The 24,415-nt window shown below is 43.5% G+C and overlaps 2 protein-coding genes across 2 annotated transcripts in view; one reads left to right on the top strand and one right to left on the bottom strand.

The window, feature by feature from the left end:
- Window positions 1–8,863: 8,863 nt before the first annotated feature.
- Window positions 8,864–9,850, top strand: LOC133116299 (2-oxoglutarate receptor 1-like). Its single transcript, XM_061225737.1, has one exon. It carries the CDS (start codon window positions 8,864–8,866, stop codon window positions 9,848–9,850), a length of 987 nt encoding a protein of 328 aa, XP_061081721.1.
- A 7,892-nt stretch (window positions 9,851–17,742) lies between these two features.
- The window catches only part of LOC133116298 (heparan-sulfate 6-O-sulfotransferase 3-B-like), an 84,362-nt gene continuing 77,689 nt past the window's right edge, over window positions 17,743–24,415 (bottom strand). Inside the window, exon 2 of the mRNA XM_061225736.1 lies at window positions 17,743–18,454. Coding sequence (XP_061081720.1) covers window positions 17,743–18,454 — 712 coding nt within the window. The remainder of the gene's footprint in view (window positions 18,455–24,415) is intronic.

Here is a 24,415-nt window from a genome sequence, read left to right as displayed (position 1 = left end):
GAGACTTTGAAATTCACAATTTCTTTACACTTTGGCAGGTAGGAATTCAGGAAGGTAGACCTGATTAAGCTCGATATCAGTGCCTTGAAGCCACAACCACAACACCACACAAGCAGATGCATGAAATGCTGCTTCACAACCACAACAGTGCCTGGTTCCTGGTACAGTCCAGTCCCTGGAGCACTGTACTGCAGTGCTGAAGAATGGCACTCTCTAAGAGGAGAAACAGCATGAGCAGAGCCAGAGATGCTCAAGCTGTATGTTCTTGCTTTTAACCACAAAGTTGCAAATGCAGCTATACCAGCCATTATAAAGCCCACAGGTTGACAAAAACTAATCTGCAGTCTTCAGAAAGCAGAGATACTGTAATGGCTAACCATTTTAAACAAGCACAAGCCACAGTACATGAACCTTATGTTTCACAGACACTCATTAAACCTGGTCCTAGATTAAATTCAATTTTGAATAGTGACTCTCCATAAAAAACTCAATTAACTCCGAGAAACCAGCCCTGTTTCACATATAGGAGACTATGCTAAGGGTTTGAGCAATTGAATTATCATTGAACACATCAGAATACCCAACATAATTTATTATATGGAATACTGTAACATAATAGCATTTGAATTTCTATTTCTCGCAGTTGAATTAGCTTTTTAGAATGAACTCATTGGGTCAATTAGAGTGTTTGATAAAGTTTGATCCCTACATAGTTGCTTGTGCTTAGACAATCGCTGAAGAACCTGGGCTACTGAACATGGTATTCCTTTGAACAGCTGTACTGAGCATCTATGGGGCAGGTAGCAACACAAAGTGTGTGTGTGTGCGTGTGTGTGTGTGCGTGTGTGTGTGTGTGCGTGTGTGTGTGTGTGTGTGTGCGCGCATCAGCCCTACTGCAGCTCAATCCGACAATGAAATCCAAAGCCTCTGTGCTCTAATGCTGACTGGCATGTCATGGTGGAGCAGTACACAAACGTGTACAGGGGTCACCCTGTGGGCACTAAGGATAATGGACATAATTGACAAAGCTTTTAACTGCGCTGTTCCCCTCACTCTCTCTCTCTCTCTCCCACTGTTATAACATCAGAGAGGGAACAGCAAATGTACCAGAAGACTGCCTTCAAATGTACAAGTCGTTGTCAGTAGTATTTGCATCAATGCTACTGGGATTCTCTTAATCTCTCTGCCACCCACACACTGATGCATGTACGGATTACCTGGCTGCCAACGGGTTATGGCTGGGAGAGGACCTGTGTCTGGCCACACAGCTGAGGTCAACATGGGGGAGACTATGACTGGTAAACCAAGAGCAAGAGACTGTGACGACACATTAAGTACAGGAAGGGATTGTAACTAGGATGAGATCAATCTGCCATTGACTTTTAACAGCCCATTCAAAGCAAGTATCCCTCCCCCATATTCAGTGTCCCCATAACAAGACATTAGCTCGCACACCATCAATGAAAGTCCTTATAACAATATTACAGTGTTTTCAGACATGGTGGCAGAAGAACATGGCTTGTATGTGAACGGCCGGTACCACTGCACAGCATCTCCCATCTACACTCAGTGAGCACTTTATTAGGTATTTATTAATCATATTTTTTTGATTAATCTTTTTGTTTTCTTGACGCATTGTTTTCAGAGATGCATGCTCTCTTCTGCATACCACTGTTGTAATGTGTGGTTATTTGCTTTACTGTCACCTTCCTGTCAGCTTCGACCAGTCTGGCCATTCTCTGACCTTTCTCATTAACAATGCGTTTCTGGTTGATTTTATTTGCATGAACAAGCTAGTGTACCGGTCTACCTAATAAATTGTTCACTGAGTGTATATTGTACTTCATCCTGCAATGCATGCATCTAAAGCCATTCCTAGTCGCTAGTTAACAAACATTAGCTCCATCACTGGCTGCATATTCTAGCCAATTATTAAATAAATGGCACTTAGAAGCTAACCAACCATCTCTGAGACAGGTACTAGACTAGAGCATTAGCAAGCCACCATGACATAATAGGAGTTCATTTGAGAAAGGAAAGAAATTATTTGTTGGTATTTGTTGGTTTCTTATAGCTACTGTAACTAAAAAAAGTTGTGGAAAAGAAAAATCTAATTCTACTCATGACACAAATTTGCCACCTTCCAATTTAAGGCATATTATAAAACAAAGATTTCCACTCAAATCACTGAACACTTATCAACACCCAAGGGATGCCTGAAGTCACAACACGGACAACGCTTACAAAGGGGTTATGTGTTGGACGTAGCGGGCCTATTAATGAAAAGGCATGATTGGTGGACTATGAATATGAGCCATTGGCCCATAAACGTCCTAACGTCTTGTGCTACTGTCCCTGCAGGTCAATCTCTGTACAATCATGAGGCTTTGCTTTTGGGCGTACATTAAAGTTGTTATCAGAGCCACGGGACTCAAACTTAACGAGGGCATATGGATGGCGCTAATTAAAAAAGATCAATGTGAAAATGTCAGCAGTAACCGCATGAAGTGCTGTTTACAAATACTCATTTTAATCATATTGCAGGACAAACATTTCAATATTGCAATTCCACCCATTATCACTGTAATTCCATTATTGCCTTTTCTCTTACCATAAATACACGCACCGATGGATAAATCCGTTAACGGGCGACCGGCCCTTTCCTCCATCAAGCGAGAGTCAATCTCAATGGCGCGTCCCGGCTGGCCTTAAGGTGCATTCACGCTGCACCCACAATGAATCCGGTCTTTTCACGAAATAGGACACATCTTTGATCTCATCATATCGGTTGGCCAGGCGCTTCAAAGGGACCGATCACAGACGTAAAACGCCGCCGCAGAAAGGTCACTGCACCGCCGTATTCTGCTCTGTAGAAATGTCAGCCTCAAACAGACTCAGAGATTGAAGAGAACGAAAACAAGACCGAGAATCCTTGACTTTTGACCTCACTTGAATCTCTGTTTTTACAGAGGATCCTGTTTTTAATTCTTCAATCATTTTATTTTTCATTATCATGCTGGAAGTAGCCATAAGAAGATAGGTACATCGTGGGCATGAAGGGATACACATGGTCAGCAACAATACTGAAATAGGCTGTTTACACCATTAAACCACAGCCACCAGCTTGGACTGTTGACACAAAGCAGGTTGGGCGCATGGATTCATGCTGTTGATGCCAAATTCTGACCCTACCATCTGTATGCCTCAGCAGAAATCGAGATTCATCAGAACTGGCTACGCTTTTCCAGTCTTCAACTGTCCTGTTTTAGAGAGCCTGCGCCCACTGCAGCCTCAGCTTTCTATTCTTGGCTGACAGGAGTGGAACCTGACATGTCTTCTGCTGTTGTAGCCCGTCTGCCTCAATGTTCGACATGTGGTGTATTCTGAGATGCTTTTCTGCTCACCACAATTGACTGGTTGTCTAAGTCTGGGCATTCTCCGTTGACCATCAACAGCTTTCATATATATATATATATATGTTTCATATATATTTCATCAACCTTTCTCATAGCATCAGTTTCTGTCCACAGAACTGCCGCTCACTGGATGTTTTTGGGTTTTCCCCTACCATTCTGAGTAAACTAGAGACTGTTGTGCGTGAAAATCCCAGCTGATCAGCAGTTACAGAAATACTGAAACCAGCCTGTCTGGCACCAACCATTATGCCACAGTTGAAATGACATTTTTCCCCCCATTCTGATGGTTGATGTGAACATAACTGAAGCTCCTGACCCTTATCTACATGATTTTATGCATTGCACATCGGACACGATTGGCTGATTAGATAATCACATTAATCAGTAGGTGTACATATATATTTTTTTGTAAAATGTTTACTACCTGTTGATATACACTCAGTGAGCATTTTATTAGGTATTTTATTTTGACGTATTTTTTAGACTTATTGGCATTCTGCTGCTGCAGCCCATCTACTTAGGGGTTTGACGTGTTGTGTGTTCAGAGATGCTCTTCTGCATGCCACTGTTGTAATGTGTGGTTATTTGCGTTACTATCACCTTCCAGGCAGCTTCGAAAAAGTCGGGCCGTTCTTCGTTGACCTCTCTCATCAAGGTGTTTCTGTCCGCAGGACTGCCGCTCACCGAATGTTTTTAGTTTTTTGCACCATTCTCTGCGGACTCAACCCGACAATCATTCCGTGGTCGAAGTGACAGAGATCACATTTCTTCCCCATTCTGACATTTGGTCTGAACAACACCTGAAACGCTTGATCATGTCTGCATGCTTTTATGCATTTAGGTGCTGCCACATGATTAAATATTTGCATGAACATGCTATATTCCATTCAAATACTACACTGTAGGCCTTCTAAACCCATTCAAGCTTTGGCATTTCTCGAGTTCAAAGAGGTTTTTCTCTGTTGAAATTAATAATGTAAAACCTGTCATGCCAAACACCTTTGATATATTCAAACAATGAAACTGCAATAATCATATTGCAAGTGATTACAGCAGTTAAAATTCCTGCTTCATTACCAGAGCAATTATTATAATTAGTCTAAACCTTTAATAGACATCTCAAGGGCATTCTACTGACTCCTCTCCCTCACAGTTTCATCCCTGTTTTTCTATTTGTCTCAAGCCATAAATTTGAACACCCTCTGCCTCTTTATTGTCTCTCTTCACAGATTGGCATGGATTATGCAACTGGCAACTGGAACACAAAGCACTTCTCAATTCCAATAATACACACTAGTACAAGAGAGGTGAGTGACTGAGTCTCTCTCTCTCTCTCTCTCTCTCTCTCTCTTAACCCCACATTGCTTCAGAGGGAATTGTCCCGTTTAGTCTAATCAACTGTGAGTCACTTTGGATAAAAGCATCAACTAAATACCTATAATGTAACGTAATCTTTTCACCCAGTAAAGTGAATAATATTTTATTGGAGTTGGTCTTTTCTGGCAATTCCAATGAAACCTGAATATTTGGTCCCAACATGCACCCCACAGTCTGGATCCATGCTAGTGTCACATGGGATGCCTGATGCCTCAATCACTGTAGCAACAGCAGTGAGGGAGAATAGCCCCCCCATGCCTCCACCCCATCACTCACCAGCGCCTCCTCTGGCTCACGTCACCTCCATTCCCCTGCTGCAGTACCTGTAGCAAGCTCAGAGCGACTGGAAGGACAGATGATGTGACAGCAATGGGACAGTTTGGGTATTCCAAAATGACGGGTAAATGAGGGCAGTGGATGGGAGGAGCCCAAACACAAGCATATCTGCCCTCAGTGTAGGCCCATATCTGTTGTGCATACAATGTATAAACACTGGAATGCCCCCGCCCTCTCCAAAGTTTAGTGGGGTATAAAACCAGCTGATCTAACTCTATCTAACTCCGTGTCAGAATTAGACAAACCTGGGGTGTCTCGGTGGCGCAGCCTGTAGAGCACTGACCGCATGCTCATTGCGAGCCGTGACGTCGGCGGTTTGAATCCGACCGTCCGACATTTGTCGCATGTCTTCCCCTCTCTCTCGCTCCCATTCTTCCTCTCTCTCTATACTATATACTGTCCAATAAAGCTGAAAAAGGCCTAAAAAATATCAAAAAAAAAAAAAAAGAATTAGACAAACCTTTACGCCAACTGTGGTGCCAGGAAGGAAGATGGCGACTGTCCACCAGAGGGCAGCACCAGTCCTGTTCACGACCGTTTGCCTAATCTCTGGGCTTTAAAAACGACCTTGCTCTCAGGACACCTTTTTTCCTATGGCTGCCATTGCACTTTGTTCATGGGTTTGTTGTGGACTTTAGCCCCGCCTAAATAATGAAAAGGAAATAAATTAAATTAAATCAGTCTATGTACCACAAACTGAGTCACCTGTATCAACATAGGGGGTACATGATGTGAGTCACTGTAAGTATTCAGCAAGAATGAAAACTGAAATAGAAAAAGTGTCCATCATTTTTACATGCGGTAAATATCATACTGGGTTTACATTATATTATTAGAGATTACATTTTGGTCATTGTTTGCACGCTGTGCATTCCTAATGCGTGGATCTATATTAATTGGTTTCCATAGAGCAGAACAACACAAAGCTCATAGCATTTTAAAAAGCTGCAAGATAAAGATACTCCATGCACCCTCAAAACCTCTAGTCAATGTATAATGTAACATTTATATCAGGAACCTCACTGGTGGTCATACCCACATCACTGGATAACTGACAGCCTGCATTCTTGAGACATCTGTGTCTCTTTACTGCCATCTTGTGGTAGTTCCCACCACTACATTTTAAGTGATTGTTGAGAACCAATCTCATTTCATTTTGATTTGACTTTGACAGATTGAATATTGTTAAATTAATTACGGATGGTCTTCATAGCCCTCACAATTATTTCTGTCTTGATCTGATCTTGAAACAACATCTGTCAGTCTAATTTAGAGCAATTGAAATCCCATTACACTTCCATCCATCCATCCATCCATTATCCTAACCCGCTTATCCTAAACAGGGTCGCAGGGGGGCTGGAGCCTATCCCAGCATACATTGGGTGAAAGGCAGGAATACACCCTGGACAGGTCGCCAGTCCATCGCAGGGCACACACACCATTCACTCATACACTCATACCCACGGGAAATTTAGACTCTCCAATCAGCCTAACCTGCATGTCTTTGGACTGTGGGAGGAAACCGGAGTACCCGGAGGAAACCCACGCAATCATGGGGAGAACATGCAAACTCCACACAGAGAGGTCCCGGCCGACGGAGATTCGAACCCAGGACCTCCTTGCTGTGAGGCGGCAGTGCCCCCTCACTGCACCATCCCCCCCCCCCCGCCCCCCCACTGCACCATCCGTGTTAAGTTGTACAGAACCATATAGCGCAACAAACAAAATAAATAAAAAAAATAGTTTCAAAGTTGTGAAATAGAACTGAGCTTGAATGTCTGAGTTACATTAAAACTTATGCACAATATTGTCATTCATTTGTTGATTGGCACATTTAAGATATTCTCAAAGAATGCAAACAATTTAGGGTCATCCCATAGCCATAGCCATAGTCTTAATGATGGTTGCCACTGCATCTATTTGGCATGACAACCAGAAGTACGGCCCCCATTGCTCCTTATTTTAACATGGGTATGAAAAGCTCATAAATGAATGTTTTTATTCAGTTATTATTTTATGAATCACAGAGCTCTGGGGCAAAGGCTAGCCCACATGCTCTTGTTTTTATAATTTTCCTTCCATTCCAGTCTGACGGACGAGGTCAGCAAACAAGGAAGGGGAATGTAATAAAAAGCCAGATATTTTACCAGTAACTTTTACCAGTCAATTTCCGAGTATCACTTTCAGCTGCCATATTTCCTGTAAGATTATTTTGGCAGATTTTTTTCATTTTGTGGAGTCGACAAGGGCACCTACTTTAATCTTTTTATTACTACATTTAATTAGTTTTTTGTAAAATGGTCTGATGTCAGAAACAGGAGACATACAGTCTGTTTAGTAGCATTGTGTTTGGCCTTCAGCTCCCTCTGTGGTCTCTGTTTACACAGTGAGTCCTGGGCAGTTGTCCCACATATTCACAGCTTCATCATTTCCTCCTGTGTCCTCTTGCTCTGCTGAGAGATGAACTCGGCTCACGTTCGGCTGGAGACCACGTGACTGCATTTGGGAGGGCTGAAAAAGCCTGTCCATCTCCTGGAAATACAGAGAAATTCCAAAGTCATCAATGCAGGTAGACCTCAGCAGACAACAGTGAGTACTGTGACCCCATACCTTCTGTAACAATATCTCTACTTCTGCCTCAGGTGAATAAAAAATATACTTGCTTGTCATGTACTGGGATACATCCTAAATCAATTTGTAAGAAGAATAGAGTGGACTCCACGGGATCCAGACCATACTATAACTGTTTAAACTGTTTAACTGCTCATTGCCAGTTAGGTTATTTGGTTCTGGCTGTATGTTACAGCAATCACCCTGCCTGTACTTGTGTACTGTATTTACCATTGTTTTGTACTTGTGTTTTCCAATATTGTGTAGTTCCGGTCAGTTCAGTCCAACATAATTAGTTCTAATAGAGACGTAAGGAATGCAGAGGCACAACGAGCATCCTCTATAAACAATGCTTGTTTGTTGTATGACCTTGATATGTTTGTATGACTGTTTGGTATGGTTGATAAAATTATCTGATAAATAAAATGTAATGTAATGTAAATGTAGCCTTCCCACATTGAATACATTGAAGTGAAATGTATATATACATTTTTGGTGTCACCATTTTTACTTTTTTTTTTTTTAACTAATAAATGGGGCAATGCGACATTTCATAATTATCCAATAAATTATTGAACTATTTCAAATGGCATGGTATGAATCCACACATGCAATACAATTAATCACAACTGACTTACTTTTACTGACTTACCATCAGTAGATGCTGTGACACTGTTATTTCAGTTTTTGGCATTTATGAAACTCTTCAAATACATCTACATTTCGATTGACATAAAAGCTTATTACTACAGAAAGCGAAAACTGTGTGCACTATGCAAGTGATGTTAAAAATCCTTGCTCTAAACCAAATCACAAAGACAACCTGAATTAATTAATAATTAATCAATTCAGCTTGCATGTAAGCAGGGGACTCTCCCAGTTTCTAAAACCTTCCTGGTAATATTAACCACAAGACTGTAGCCTGATAGTGTCGAATGAGATCATGAATATCTGGACAGGGAATGTCTATTAAAGGTAAAACATTTTCCAAAAAGCGATAATTAATCCAAACTACTGATGCCCGATTGTAACAACAGGAAAAAACTCCAGATAGCGATCAATCCCTTTAAGCTGGGGGTGTCCCTGTCTTCCCAGGCCTTCGACGACCCTGCAGCTGAACAGCGATGGCGAGTAAGGACTCAGGCGAAGGCAGCTGCCGGCATCTGGACGAGGCCCTGCAGGGGACCTACCTCCCGGTTACATACGGGATCATCTTCGTGGTGGGCTTCCTGGGAAACATCACCGCCATCGTCCTCTACGCGGGCAAGGTGCGTCCGTGGACGAGCAACAGCGTGATGATGCTGAACCTGGCGGCGGCTGACCTCCTGTACGTGATGAGCCTGCCCTTCTTCGTCCTGCACTACAGCGCCCCGGACCTCCTGCCCATGGACAGCCCGCTGTGCTACGCGCTACGCATAGCCTTCCACTTCCACCTGTACGCCAGCATCCTCCTCCTCACCTGCGTCAGCGCCTTCCGCTACGCGGCCGTGGTGCACCCCCTGAGGTCCGGCCGGCTGCAGGAGAGGAGGTGGGCCGTGGCCTCCTGCCTGGCGGCCTGGGGGCTGACAGGTCTGGAGATGTACCCCATGCTCAACACCATCAGGTTGGACATGAACAGCACCAGGAAGTGCGTGGACTTTGCCAGCAGCGAGTCCGAGAGGCTGGTCCTGTACAACTGGCTGCTGACGGCGCTGGGCTACCTGCTCCCCCTGGTGGTGGTGGTGCAGTGTTACGTGTGCGTGGCCCAGGCCCTGAGCGGCGGGCTGGGCCCCCGGACGCCCTCGCGGCTCCGAGCCCGCAGGATGAGCCTGGCGGTGCTGGTCGTTTTTGCTTTGAGCTTCACGCCGTACCACGTCCTGCGCATGCTGAGGGTCTACACGCGGGCCAGCCAGAGCTGTGTGCTGCGCGAGGGCGCTAACGTGGCCTACATCCTGTTCCGGCCCGTGGCGGCCCTCAACGCCTGCCTGAACCTGCCGCTGTACACGCTGGCCGGGGGGAGGCTCCAGCAGGCCCTCTGCGGCCTCCTGCCCGCAGGAACACTCTGCTGCAGGCCGAGGCTCAAATCCCCAATGGCTATTGCCGTGGTGACTGTCGACAAGGGCACCTACTAGGCCTTCCTGAGGGACAGCTGAAGGATTCAGATGCTCTGCATAGGCAATCCCTCAAAGATCTGCTATCTCCACAGTTATACACTCCGCGAGCAATTCATTAGGTATTTATTAGACTTATTTTTTTCTTCTGCAGCTGTAGCCTATCCACTTAGAGGTTTGACAGGTTGTGTGTTCAGAGATTCTCTTCTGCATGCCACTGTTGTAATGTGTGGTTATTTGCATTACTGTCACCAAAGCTGATACTCTTTGGTAAAGCAAATAATATTCTGCTGCATATACTGTAAACACACGCATGCACACATACACACACACACACACACACACACACACACACACGTATACACATTACTGGTGGAAATAAGTAGGAACACTCCAACTTTTTGCAAAGTCCTCTTGCTGGCAGTGAAAAAGTACAGTTGTTAAATTAGGCCTGTGGGTTTAAATACATTGGTCATTGTATAAACATTTATTCCAGCCTCCACAGTTCATCACAGTTCAGCCCAGTGTTACAATGAGTAAGAGTACACAGGTCATGAGATGTCAGTCAACAGTAAATCTCCCAGTGGAATCATAGGAGACTTGCAGACAGTAATGTAAAATAAAATCAATAAATCAAGCACTTTAATATAAAACAAATATATACAGTTTCATCCTCTATGTTGAAATAATAAACTGGAAATAGTGTGGAAAACATTAAAATATTCTTTTTTACAGGCCTAATCCACTGGCAGGTTAAACACACAGTGTTTTACTTCATATCATGGAGATTATCCGATAAATTCAATTTAGAAAAAATCTGTTTTAATAGGTTAATTAAGTACAATAAAAATACACACCACATCCACATTAGCTTTCAGCACAACCTAATCAAGACTATCTACATTGTAACAAAACGTGCCCTGCAATATCAGGTAAATACATCCGTGCTGTGTACAGAGAATGAAGAGTACTGTGTCCATAATTCTGGCTCATTTGTCTTAATCGATGATATACTCATGGGTGTAGCAGGATGAATTCTGAACTGTACAGAAACATCTTATCTGCCCAGATCCAACCAAAACCCAGTGGACGGTACTTGACCTTGCGGCAGGAGAATGGCACCAAAATACTGCTAAAGCAAGCAACCAAGGAGGCCAAGTGGCCAAGTCTCTGTCCTGTAATTCACTCGCTGAAGACAAGACTGAAAGCAAAATGTCCCAGAAGTAAACTGGAATGGAAGATTGCAGTACAGTCCTGGCAGAGCATCACCAAGGAAAATACCCAGGGTCTGGTCAATGGTTACTGTACGTTAGGCAGCCGTCAAGTACATAGGATTTGTGAATAAATACTAAATATGACTACTTTATTTCAGATCATTTCAATTCGTCCAATTACAATTGCTCCCCTAAACTGGGGGACTAAGTATAAAAAGGGCTGTAATTCCTACACGAAATGCCCAATGTGGATGTAAATACCCTCAAATGAAAGTTGGCAGTCTGCACTTTAGCCTCATTATTTCATTTCAAATCCATTGTACTGGAGTATACAGCAAAAAATGTGACACTGTCCAAATACTTATGCACTGCACTGCATCACACCAAGCAACACCTATCAGGTTGCTGTCGGCAACAGCAAAATTGGCACTATAAAAATTCTGGCAGTGCCAACAGAAGGCTGCTAGTGGGCACGGTACATTTAGGGTACTAAACTGGGATGGCACCTCTCTTATTAGATTAAACAATTTATTTTTCACTTTGTTAGGGAAACAAAATACTGACTTAGAAAAGTATCTGTTAGAAAAGTATCTGTTGGGAACCAGTTCAAGTAAAAGGTTCACAACACTAATTAGTACATACAGTTTGGCTCAAATACATTAATAGTAATACAGTATTACATACCATATATACAGTGTCCTGCATAATGTTTGGGACAAAGATCCATCATTTATATATTTGCCTCTACTCCAGAATTTGAGATTTGTAATAATTAAATGTGGTCAATGTGCACATTATCAGATTTTAAGAAAGGGCATTTTTATACATTTTGGTTTTACCTTGTAGAAATGACAGCACTGTTTATACATATGCCCCATTTCAGGGCACCGTAATATTTGGGACACAGCAACGTTATGTAAATAAAATTAGTCATGTTTGTGTTGCATATCCTTCGCATGCTATGACTTCCTGATGTCTGTGACCTACCAACATCAGAGTCTGGAAATCTTATTTTCAGGTTGTCCTACAAGCGATGATAAAACTCTTTGCATTTGAATGGATCTCTATGGGAATTTGTCAGGAACCAAGTGCAGACTCAGGAATAACAAGAAAATAGCAGATTTAATAAAGTAAGCAGATAAGGGGTAGACAGAGCGTAATCCAAACAAGCAAAGTTCAAAAACTGGGTGATCAGTCAAAACAGGGTAGAGGTGCGGAGATCGCAATCCAAAGACAGAGTCCAAAGAGCCAGGCCATCCAAAAATCGAAACAGAACAGAATATAAATGAGAGGAGAGGAGAGGACAGCCTTACACAGGGAAAACAGAACTGATGAACTAGCAACCAATGAACAAACAGGCAGGTTTAATCACATTAACAAATGAACTAAACGATTAAGAGGTGTGAGTGCTGGGGAACAGATAACAAGAAGCAGCTGGGACAAGACAGGAAGGAAATTCATATAAGGAGTGGGTGGCGGAGACATGAAATGGGGAGAGAGGTAAAACAAGTACCGGAGTAACAGAATTGACAGAATTGGGGGTTGGGACTAGATTCTGCTGTAAATTACATTGCTACAGTAAGGTTATGGAACACATTTGTCGACTAAATGGTTTTAAGTCATCAAGGGTCCAAGGTATCAAATGAGCCTCAAACCACTTTGCTGCTGCCAGATATGCAGTAGATACAAAAGTATCTACTGCTATTTTTGTAGAAATGCCCCATGGGTCGTGGGTCGCATCAATAGGCTGATCTGTTTTCAACGGAAGACCATTTGCCCTCGGTGTGGTGGCAGGAAAGTCACAGAGGTTTTTTTGTGGAAAACTGTACATTTTGTTCAACTTGTACGTGAGGCAGGATATTCTCCAACGTGAACTCTGCAGATAAAGTAAAAAAAGCAAAAAAAAATGCAACTTCAGTTATTCCCAGATCTAATTGAATACAGTTGTGAATTCGGTATGAGGGAAAGCACAATCGTTTTTCTTATTTACTGGAGTGTGTCAGCAGCTAGGGAAAGATTTCCTGCAGAGAGAGGGGCCCAGCCGCGCCAGTAGTGCCTATGCCGTCAGCACTGATAAGTAAAACAGATATTTCAACACAATTTCAGTCCTGCAAATGCCTGCAGGCTCTCAGTGAGTCTAGGAGGACGGCTGTATCTTCCATGGGCTGTTTATGCAGCACAACGTATCCTCTCCTGCCCTGTGACGGAAATCTCACACAAGCAGCTGCCGAGATAGAGAGAGAGAAAGCACGTTTCAAATTCTGCTCGTAAGGCTTGTATTAAAACTGTGGTGGAGTATCAAGAGACCACAGGCAGGCAAGAGTCCACAGGCAAATTAACTTCTAGCTTCTCCTGGTTGGACCGCTCTGTGGGGGTGACCAGTGATGTGTTGCGGGTGGACATTTTTGGTGGTGCTCAGCAGATTTACATTCGGTCAAGGTGTCTGAATGGGAACTGGAGCGAACTAAATAAATATATGCACACTGTAAAGTCTGAAAGTTTTCTTTTTATTTCTTTTTGAAGATGCAGAATTTATTGGTATCATACTGTAGCACTTACATATTCTCAAGGGGTACTAGAACAAAAACCTAAAAATGACAGAACACGCACATCTAGGAGAAGCACTCTGAGTGTAGGCAACATGATTTCATCACACCATAGATGTTGTTCAGGCAACCACTGGTGGACCTGCAACTCTGAGAGTCTCCACTGGGGCAAATGTACCCAGAAACGATCTCAAGAGGATCAGTCCATAATTGGGAATTGTAAAATGTAACATAACCATAGTGTGAGCATAAAAATGTAATGATGTGATAATGTCAGTATCTTATTCATTTTCTTATTCTGCATTTCCTTGTATTGGTTGGCAGGACAGCCATTCTTGTTATTATTACGGATTTGTTTCCAACACTGCCAGTGCTATCCACTGAACATTAGCAAGTCTTGCAGATCAAACCAGATAACCACAATACTCACATTCTAACACATTGCAGCAAATAAAACAGGAACAGACAGGTTCACACATTTACAATGTTTAGAGGCTTGTGAATAAAACTCTCTACTTCTATGGAATTCTCTCTCAGACCATATAGCCTAATATCCGGTTGATATAGTTTACCATTGACCTTCATTAAAGAAAAGTAGGTGTACGTGCAGCCGTGCACCCAAAGTGGGTAGCCAATATCCGGAATAAACATTTCTAAAATTAATATCAAAAGAACTTTCATAGCACAGAAAAAGAGGAATACTGTCAACGGACACAATCCTTCTTTGTTATGACTCATTTGGTTGGATTGTACTGGTCTTGCATAATACCACAAGGCAGCTGGGATTCTATTCAGATTTCTCAGTCCTCACATAAAAATGATGCAGTGTGTGTGTGATGGCTTTGCTTAATATGCGAGCCCATTTAACTCTCACTGCTCTGCACAGTGCACCGAGCAGGGCCCAGGGGTTTTGCATGTCTCAGGGGTTCTGGGAAAATGTATTTCCAGCACACTCAACTTTGAGTGTCCCCTCTAACTGTGTCAGAAGTTTAAAGCAAGTGCGCGCCCTTGAAGTGTAATTCTTTAGAGGGATTCTCACAATAAATCTATGCCAGAGAAACAGCCGTGAGACATGACACCGTCCACAATTGAACTGGACATCCATAATGGGGAACCTAAATGTGGTTTTATTAGCTTTGTGTAGCAAGATGTACAGTGTTAAATAACCTCTTCACAGAGCACATTTTATTGATCCTTCTTGGACTCATAAGCTCATTTATTGTGCATTTCACTATGTATACCTGTGTGTGTAATGTAACACACACACACACACACACACACACACACAACAGGGCTTCCAAAAGGCACCTTAAGTAATCTCATTGCATACCATTTCATTGTTATAGTCACGTGACCTGACCAAGAATTAGCTGCAGTTAGTTTGCATTTCTGGACGGAGGTGTCCTTGCATGATTAACAGAAAAAGAGTAGCCAATAAAACGATTACCTACAATTAGATTGCACTGTAAAATAGTCTGATTATGATTATGATCATTATAATCTGAAATTAAAGCTGGCCCTTTAAATTCCCCAATGCATACATTTTGTTTTATTTTTGAAAAAGGAGAGCAGACAGTTAGCCATTTACATGATAGTATTTTACATTATTATTTGCCTACATTAAACAGATGTAGGGAAAGCAGAGAGGGAGGGTTACACACAGAGAGGGAATCACAGCACAGAAAGCCCCACAGTGGGGAATAGAGCTCCTACCACACAGGGGATTATGGGAATGTGAATGTGAGTTTAGAGTTGGCTGCCTGATACACACCACATGGTCTCGCCCCTAATAATGGTGCTCTCCAGAACCTCCCCTCAAAGTGGCCAACTACATGACATGGTTGAAGCATTTGAAGTGATCCACAGCTTCAATACTAGAATGGTTTATTTCATATTGATCAAAGCATGGCAATGTTCTTGAAAACATTTAATATTGTTACCCTGCAAAATTACATATGGCATACTTCATTAAAGCTTAAAATGCATTTCCATCCATTATCTTAACCCGCTTATCCTGAACAGGGTTGCAGGGGGGCTGGAGCCTATCCCAGCATACATTGGGTGAAAGGCAGGAATACACCCTGGACAGGTCGCCAGTCCATCGCAGGGCACACACACCATTCACTCACACACTCATACCTACGGGCAATTTAGACTCTCCACTCAGCCTAACCTGCATGTCTTTGGACTGTGGGAGGAAACCGGAGTACCCGGAGGAAACCCACGCAGACACGGGGAGAACATGCAAACTCTGCACAGAGAGGTCCTGTCCAGGGATTCGAACCCAGGACCTACCCACTGCACCATCCGTGCCAGCCTAAAAATTAATTTAAAAAATCTAAATATTTAAATAATGGATAAACAAATTGATAACACGGTGACACATCTTAACTCAAGGAGACACATGCACACAATTTTAGTAAATGATTTTGTAGTCTTCATTTAAAAAAGCAGATATTGAACCAGTAGCTATAACTCAGTTAAAGAGATGAGAAACAGGGTTGCTGGGTGGCTCATCCTGTTAGAGCACTGCTCTAGGGCATGATGGGCCCTGGGGCCTGGTAACCACTCTGGACCACTGAGGTCAGTAGCCCAACAGGCTGATTCCCGATTGGTTCAAAAGTTGGGAAGGCTTCAGCTGGCCAGGCTAAAAATGACTAATCATTGACTCCCATTGTTGAATGGGGCGCCCACAAGTTTGTGTGTTAAGCTGCACATGAGGTGTCTTCCTCCAGCAGGTCTGCATGGGCCTGGAACTGCACTGTGATAAGAAGCAGTGGCTGACAACACATGCATTAGAGGACTGTGAGTAAGTTCGGGCATTCCAACATTGGGGAGAAAAGGCACAAAAAAAGTAAATAGTTTAACTTAAAAGCGAAAGACCAGTGAAAACCTGAACAGATAATGTTGCCCGGCTCAAATGGTATTCAATTTCAGTTCACTGAACTTTTTTCTTTACATCAAACCCATACAATTCTTTGCATCCTCAACCTGTATTATTCCTGAAAGACCGGAGCCTTCTGGTGAATTCAGTACATTCTATCATTGTCTCTGAAAATATGGATGTCGCAACAAAATTTTGGATATCATTAGCAACTTTGAGGCCTTCTTCCTTCCGGATGTTAAAATCTTTCACACTGTGAGTTTCTGTGGGAAGAGAAAGCAGCACAGCTATGCTTTAGAGGGAAATAGTTTTCGTCCATTTATGTGTGTGTGTGTGTGCACATGTGCACTTGTGGATATGACTTTAGGACATGGGTGTGCTTGAACCTGTGAGTGCATTTGCGCGCACTTGTGTGAGTGTGTGTGTTCAAGTACGGGAGTGTCTGCATGAGAATGTCAAAGAGCCTTATGTAATTGTAATGTTACATCACTTAATGTTCAGCATTAAAGAAAAGCACAGGAAATGCAACATTCATCCCAACGTACAATTCAATTTGACACCTGCAAATCTGGACATTCATGAAACAGTAATGTAGGTGGCCATTTAATCAGTCCCCTGACTGGCTCAAGAACTCAGGTTCAATTAAGACGCTTGAGCGAGATCAGAGGACAAGTTGATTTACTGTTCACTTTATTGTTCTTTCACAAAATTACCACTGTATGGGAACATGCATTATTGTATTATTTTGTCCTGTATTCAGTAAAACAGTATTCTGTCCCCAATGAAGACATGTCCCAGTACTGATTGAAGCCCTAGAGAACATTTACTAAAATGTTTCATCAGCTTTGGTCGTTTCACCCTTAAGATTAATGTTCTGTCCATATAAAGCCACAGCAATCTGTACAATCATAAATAACTGACAACCTACAGGAGTGAGGAGGTGAATACAAAATAAAAAATAAATATTCAAATAAATTAATAAATAAATACATCCTTTTTGAGAATTTAAGACACCGAAGAAACACTCACAATGCGAGAGTCACGGATTCATTCAGAGATTACTGTAGATCCCACTGCGAGTGGGAGGGAGAGAGACAGAAGTGCAGAGAGAGAGAGAGAAACAGACACAGGAAATGCAGAGATAGCGTAAGACCGAGAAGAGAAAAAGAAAGACAGAGAGAGACAGAAAGAGTGACAGAAAGGAACAGGAGCGGGGAGAGCGGGAGCGGTCAGAGGGAGTGCTCCCTTAGCGACGGGGGGGGGGGGGGATCACCAGCGCACCACCTGACTGGCGTAGTCCTGGGTGGGGGCGGGGTCCTGCGGGCGGCGCTGGGCCAGGAGGGAGTGCCTCTCCTTCAGCCAGCGGCGCTCCTCCCTCCTCTGCAGCCGCTGCTCTCTCTGCTGCCGGCGCTCGCTCTGGCGCGCCGCCTGCACGCGCTGCAGGAACAGGTCCTTGGCGTACTGGTACAGCTGCTCGTCCAGGCCGTTGAGCTGGCGGATGCGCTGCCGCACCCCCTCGCCGATGCCCACGCTGGCCGCCCGCGTGCTGTTGATCTGCGTGAAGGCCGAGATGAAGCGCAGGTTGAACGTCCGCTCGAACAGGTACTGCGTCTTGCGCTGGAACTCGGTCAGGCCGTAGAAGGCCATGTTGCGCAGGTTGGCGCGGGCGCTGCTGAGCAGGATGCGGGCGCGCTCGCTCTCGTTCATGGACGACAGGTTGTAGCAGCCCACCAGGCTGAGGTCGGCCAGCATGCGCGCCTGCCGGTTGTTGGCCAGGTTGGAGGGGCAGTCCATGAACTCCAGCAGGGTGACGCCGGCCCAGTCGTCGCCGTGGTAGCAGGCGGGGAGCTCGTCCTGGGTGGGGGCGCGCCCGTCGCACATGTGCAGGGCCGTCTTCCAGGTGGCGCCCCGCTGCACGTGCTTCCACTCGCTCAGGTAGCGCGACACCGGGTCCCGCAGCATGGTGATGTAGTAGAAGTTCCTGCAGGGGGCGACAGATACACACGGGAGAGCCGATGGTGAGAGAGGCTCATTGAAAACTGAAACTGCGGTTTCTCTCAAGTGCAGGAAACAAGGCAGAGTGAACTGTATGCGATACTCAGCTGAATTAACCTGAGACTGAAGGACATGTTTAAGTGCTATAACAGACTCTACACAGTAAAAATGATCAGTGTTCATTTAACTCAAACCAAGTCCAAGAGGGATCAGATGTACTCTCTCATACCTTGACACTTAACCTTGTGGACGATGACACTGAACTGTGTGGATGACACTTAACTGTGTAGAATTGATGAGTTAATCTTGGCTGAATTAGCAGTGGTTTATATCCCCAGTCCTATCTTAAAATATACACAGCTGAAGGTTTATATTTTTACCAGAGGAACAAGCTGGGCCTAAACAAAGCCAAAGCCCCTGATCAGGCTGGTTTATAAACACCTGCAATGGCCAAACAAACACGTTCTCTGGGGTTTATTTTCACATCCACTGGAACAAAAAACTTGCTGATTCTGTATGTAAGACAATAGACCCAAGGGTGCCAGGAGTTTTTACTGTAGTTCATGTTTCAAACTGTCCACCGAAGGAGGAAAGCTTAGGTGGCAACACGTTCAATGTCACTTGGAAGTATTATTTTTCAACATGCAGAGTTATGAATTTATGTAATAATACATCAAGACTCTTAGTGGAAGCAGAGACGCTTGAATGTGTGGAAGACCAGATGCTGGGTGCTTTAAAAGGCAGAAGGCAAAGTGACAGGCTGAATATTCTCATCATGCAAGCAGCTGGGAGCTGAAATCGGCCATCACTGCAACTCAGCACTTCTTCTCTTTTCACTCTCTTTGTCACGCAATACTTTCTGAAGGCATCCCGTGTCTTTGTTCCTCTGTCCATAGCCGGCAAAGGCAACAATCTTTCATCTTTCTACTGAATTATGTTCTTAAATTTTAACCCCCAAAGAGCTTTGTCTACAATACTCCTGAGTTGCCTACTGCCGAGTGATGGTTTCCACAGGGGGCTTCTGGGTAAATGAAACACATTTTATACCACACATCCCAGCCCATAAATCCTATGAAACTCTGGGACTGCTGTAGAAATGGCCTTTAATTCACACAAACTGTAGCACCCATCAGAACACCATTACACATCAGGCGGCCAAAGTGGTTGTCAGAATTGGAGCTACTCCTGTGCAGTTTTAGGTGCTATATGAGGTTCAGGGGGCATATTCTATCAACCTATGACCTGTGTCCTTAATATTTTCTAAGAGCTACATACACATACTTTTGGCCCAGAATTACAGACAAAAAAGTGAGCAGCAGTGGTCAGACGTGGTTGGACAGCACAAAATAAATTGTCATTTTAATGTTTTCTTTTCATTGTAATGTCTTGACCTATGATGTTATCGAGTTTAAATAAAGTACATAATAATAATTTGAAAAAGTGTCTTGGCAGCAGCAGTCAGGTAGGGCTGGACCGGCTCATTAACCGAACACACATACTCTGAGCCCCTGTGAATATTTGATGTTGCGGCTGTCTAGCTCTGATGCGATGTGTATGTGAGAAGTCTGAGGACATCCAGCAGTCCTCCAGTACACACTCTCAGTCACACCGCCCACCCCCCGGCCCCTGCCATCGGCCAGCCACATCTCGCCATTTTCCCCGTCTCAAGGCCTGTCTTTGATTGATATTTTAAGCACAGTGATTTGCATGTAAATAGTATCTCACAAAAAGTGGCACTGTTCACAACAAATCCACCGTATCCCAGCTACTAGCTGTTTCAACAGGTAATCTTGCTGATAGGAGACCTTGTTCTTCCCACCTCCAGTGAACACAGCTGAAGAATGAAATTGTCACTGCATGTGTTCCCCCTTGCTTTGCTTCCCTTTATTGTTTACGGTGTCTTTCCCTGTTTTCCCTGTGTGCTTTGCTTGTTCCCTTGTTAGTCTCTCCCTTAGCTTTCTCCATCCATGTGTTGTTAGTCATTAGTCTCACCTGGTTGTTCTCAGCATTTGGTTTGCCATTTTTTGTGCTATGCCGGCACTTGGTTTTCGTTGTATTCACATACATCCTCAGCCTTCTATCTCATGTGATTCTCTACACTCTAAAAAAATGTTACAATTGGAACCCTGTGATGCCATAGACAAATCATATCAAGTGAGAGGGTTATTTTGTCAGGCAAAATGGTTCTTTGCCAGGGAGCTTTGAAACTTCACACTTATGACAGAGGGTTCCATAAAGAACTAAAAAGGGTTCTTCTTAAGGAATCAAGCCAAATAACTATTTCAGAACCTTTTTTAAGAGTGAAGTTTATCAGTCATTTTTTGAGTTACCTTGTTGCCTCATAATGTTTTTATTTTTGCATTCAGTGTGTTTTTCATGATTCTTGCCTGTTTGTTATTTTGGTTATTGTTAGTAATGTCTGTATTTTACTCCTTGCCTCATGTGTCTTTGCCTCTGCTCTTGGACAAACACCTCGCTTTGCAGACTGACAGTAATACTCCACTCTCACTCCTTCTCTTGAACCTCCTCAGCTCACCACACACACTGGACCCACAACCTAAGCACGGCAGAGTAATGTCACTGAAATACTCTGCCTCGTTAGCAAGACGATGTGAAGATCTTCCTAACAAGTCAAACTAAGGTCGCACAGCAATCTACCCAATTGGGCATGATCAGAGAGAAACAATCTCTGATCTTTAGTTGACACTGTATTGTGACAGATAGTTCAGGTGCCAATTACAGAAGGTTTAAGTTAATTTCAGGACACCACAGTTCTAATTTCTTTGAGAAAGGTGATTGGCACTTGATTCATCACTTAAGATGTGCCGTATATCAAAGAAGGCCTCCTGGAGGGCCCAGAATAAAAACAACTGAAGCACCCAGCCCCCCGTTCCACTTATCCTCATTACCTACTGCTGTGACCTCATTACTCAACACAAAATCCAACCGCTGCCAGCTCAACAGTGACCCCTACTGTACTTCTCCCCTGCTATCATCAAGCACAGCTGGCTCATGTTACTCTGCGTAAACCTTCTTCTGGATAAACACATTTTAGAGGAAGCCACTTTCACTTGCAAACTCATTATTCACTCCTGGTAGTTCCATGATTATGAAAGATTAGAGGAAAGAGGAGCGAAATTAAAACACACATCATTCTGACTTCTGACTAAATCTCACATCTGAATATCGCATCAGGGCAGGAGAAGAGGAAATCTCATTAGAGAATTCCTGCATTCTGGAGATGTAATTAACTTCGAAGTCCTTCTAAACTCACTCAATAACCACAGACACCAGACACACTTCAAAATCACAGGTTTGAGAAGCTGCCTCCTCAAAGAGGGAATGAATTAAAACTAATGATAATAGACTAGGTGTGAATCAAGTGTAGATTGTGGAATATGTCTCAAATATGGTATTTGTTCATAGGAGAAAATCATAGATTGCCATTTTAATTAGGGCCTTCCAGGATGACTGCTGTTCATTTCAGTATGACTGCTTTCCATTTTAGTACGCCTGCCTTTCTGTCAGTAAGATCGCTCTTCATTTCAATTACACTGCTCTCCCTGTCAGTAAGACTACTCTCCTCCCCTTATGACCACTTTCTCACAGATCCCCATTTTAATTAGGGCCTTCCAGTATGACCGCTGTTCATTTCCGTGTGACTGCTCTCCATTTTGATACGCCTGCTTTTCCTCCAGTAAGACCGCTCTTCATTTCAATTACACCGCTCTCCCCATCAGCAAGACTACTCTCCTCCTCTTACGATCGCTTTCTCCTGCTTTGAATACGGCGGCATTTCGTCTCAGCGGCGCTTCCCGCGCCTCTCAGCGGGCGCGTGCGAGGCAGAGTGCTCCAGACGAGCGACAGGGCTCCGTCTCTGTGAAACCTCCGCCGCGCTCGCTCACACCGCTCCGGCTTTCATGTCCCTTCTGCTGCGGCTCGCGTCTTCTGTGCCCGCCGAACTCCGCAAAGCACTCAGCGCTGAGTCACTTATTAAGAGGTGTGCTTTTTATCTCCCGTGCGTTTTTATTCAGAAACTCTCGAGCACTCGGAGAGTGTCTATTCCCCTCGAGCCGCTGAAAGATGCTGAATAATGGCTTTCAGAGGCCCCAGCCTTCATTCACAGAACCACGGTAAAGCTTGTTAATTAATTCTTTGTGAGCATTTCAACTGTGAATTGATGAAACTTGAGCAATACCTGCCCAGTAGAGCAATTTCTGCTCATCACTTTTCATTCTCTCTGTGGGCTTCGCCAAAAATAACTGACTGTGAAGAGTTAGGGGTGTCACATGATTGCTTTGGGATTTTTGTATCTAGGTGGCACGTCAGACTGGCTTTTTTCCCGGTTTTTTTATTTATTTATTTTTTTTACTTTATATTTATTGTGTCAAATTAAGGAAGTTCTCTTGCTGCTTCCAAATGTATTTGGCACTCCAACATAAAATACATCCAATGTACAGTCTCCAATTCTATAGGCTCTCATAACAACAAGTCTATAACCTGAGTCAATTATATTCAACAGAGACTCAAGGTCGGCTTGAACGACCAAACAATAACCTAAGTGAAAGCTTCAGAACACTTAAAGCATTGCTGTTGAGGTATTCTGCAAAATGGAAAGAATTGCTGAAAAATACACATTACAGCACTGTCTCAGCCAGGTGCAAATATGGAAGCCCTGGATGGCTGGGGGGGGGGGGGGTCAGGGTTCAAAGTACACTGGGCTTACAGCATGGAGGAGGAGGTAAGCTGTTCAGCACTTACTATAAAGTGCTATAAAGTACAACACGTACTATAAACTGTGGCGTCATAGAAGGAAGCACATTGCTTATTACATCTCAGATTTTCACTCTTTTTATGACCTTTGCTGCTTTGAGAGCTTCTTTCCTCATATAAATTCTGACATGAATGTATTATTTTTCTTTGCGTTCACTTCAGGTTTTGAAAGCACCTCTATGTCACGTTTCAGGTCTGTCTTCCCATGTTCTATGTTAGTCCAGGTTCGTCATGTTGTCTAGTTATGTTTCGTTACGATTTATTTTACCTTGTTATGTTGAGTGGTTATCGTCTTAGTTCGTTTAGTGTTATGTTTTGATTTATTTTTATTGTTTCGTAGACTGGTCACGGTTTAAACATACACTTTTACATGTCTTTCCGAAGACCTTGCATTCCGCCTTTCTCTCTCTCTCTCTCTTTCTGTCATTCACACCCTAATTGTTTCTATTTGTCTATTTACTAAAACTACTAACGCTAGATCAGGATTGGGTAGAACTAACAAACTAATCATGTGTTCATGTTACCTTACGTTTCTCGTGCGTGTCATTTACTAATTTACTAATGCTAGGGCAGGATAGGTTTATTACTAACGATTACTAATCACCTTGTTAAACTTTTCATCCATCGCACCTGTTTTCTATTTCCTTGCTGCGCTCTAACTAATTGTCTACACCTGCATTTATATCCCAGTCCGCTACTGTTCGTTGCAAAATTGTCTGCCTCTTGTTCGTCAAAGCAACTCCTGAGCATTACCGTCATAGAGTACACGTTAAGATCCAAGCCTGTTTACAGACCATTGATTATTGATTTCTGTTTCGTTGACCATCGTTTGTTTTTGACCACGTCCTCGCCTACCGCTTTTGTACCTTTGCCTCGCTGATTGTTTCATGGTTTCGACTTCTGCATCGCCCTCGACTACGACACTGTCTGCCGTCCGCCTGTACTTCTGCCCCGCTGACAGCTCTCCTGCTACCTCCCTGCACGTCTACCGACTACGAGTTCGCCTCTTCCATCGGCACCGTGCTTTTTGTTTGTTTATTGTTTTATTGCCTGGATATATGTGTATGGACTTTGCTTGTTTTGACTACGCTCCTGGGATTCGTCCTGAATAAAGCCCTGACGGGACTTTATCTAACTATTGTTTCTGAGTCGTGCATTTTGGGTCTTAGTTCTG

The sequence above is a fragment of the Conger conger genome, chromosome 17 (genome assembly GCF_963514075.1).
Source record: "Conger conger chromosome 17, fConCon1.1, whole genome shotgun sequence".
Taxonomy (NCBI): Eukaryota; Metazoa; Chordata; class Actinopteri; order Anguilliformes; family Congridae; genus Conger; species Conger conger.
The sequence above is the reverse complement of the archived record's forward strand: the minus strand, read 5'-3'. Positions and strand labels throughout refer to the sequence as shown.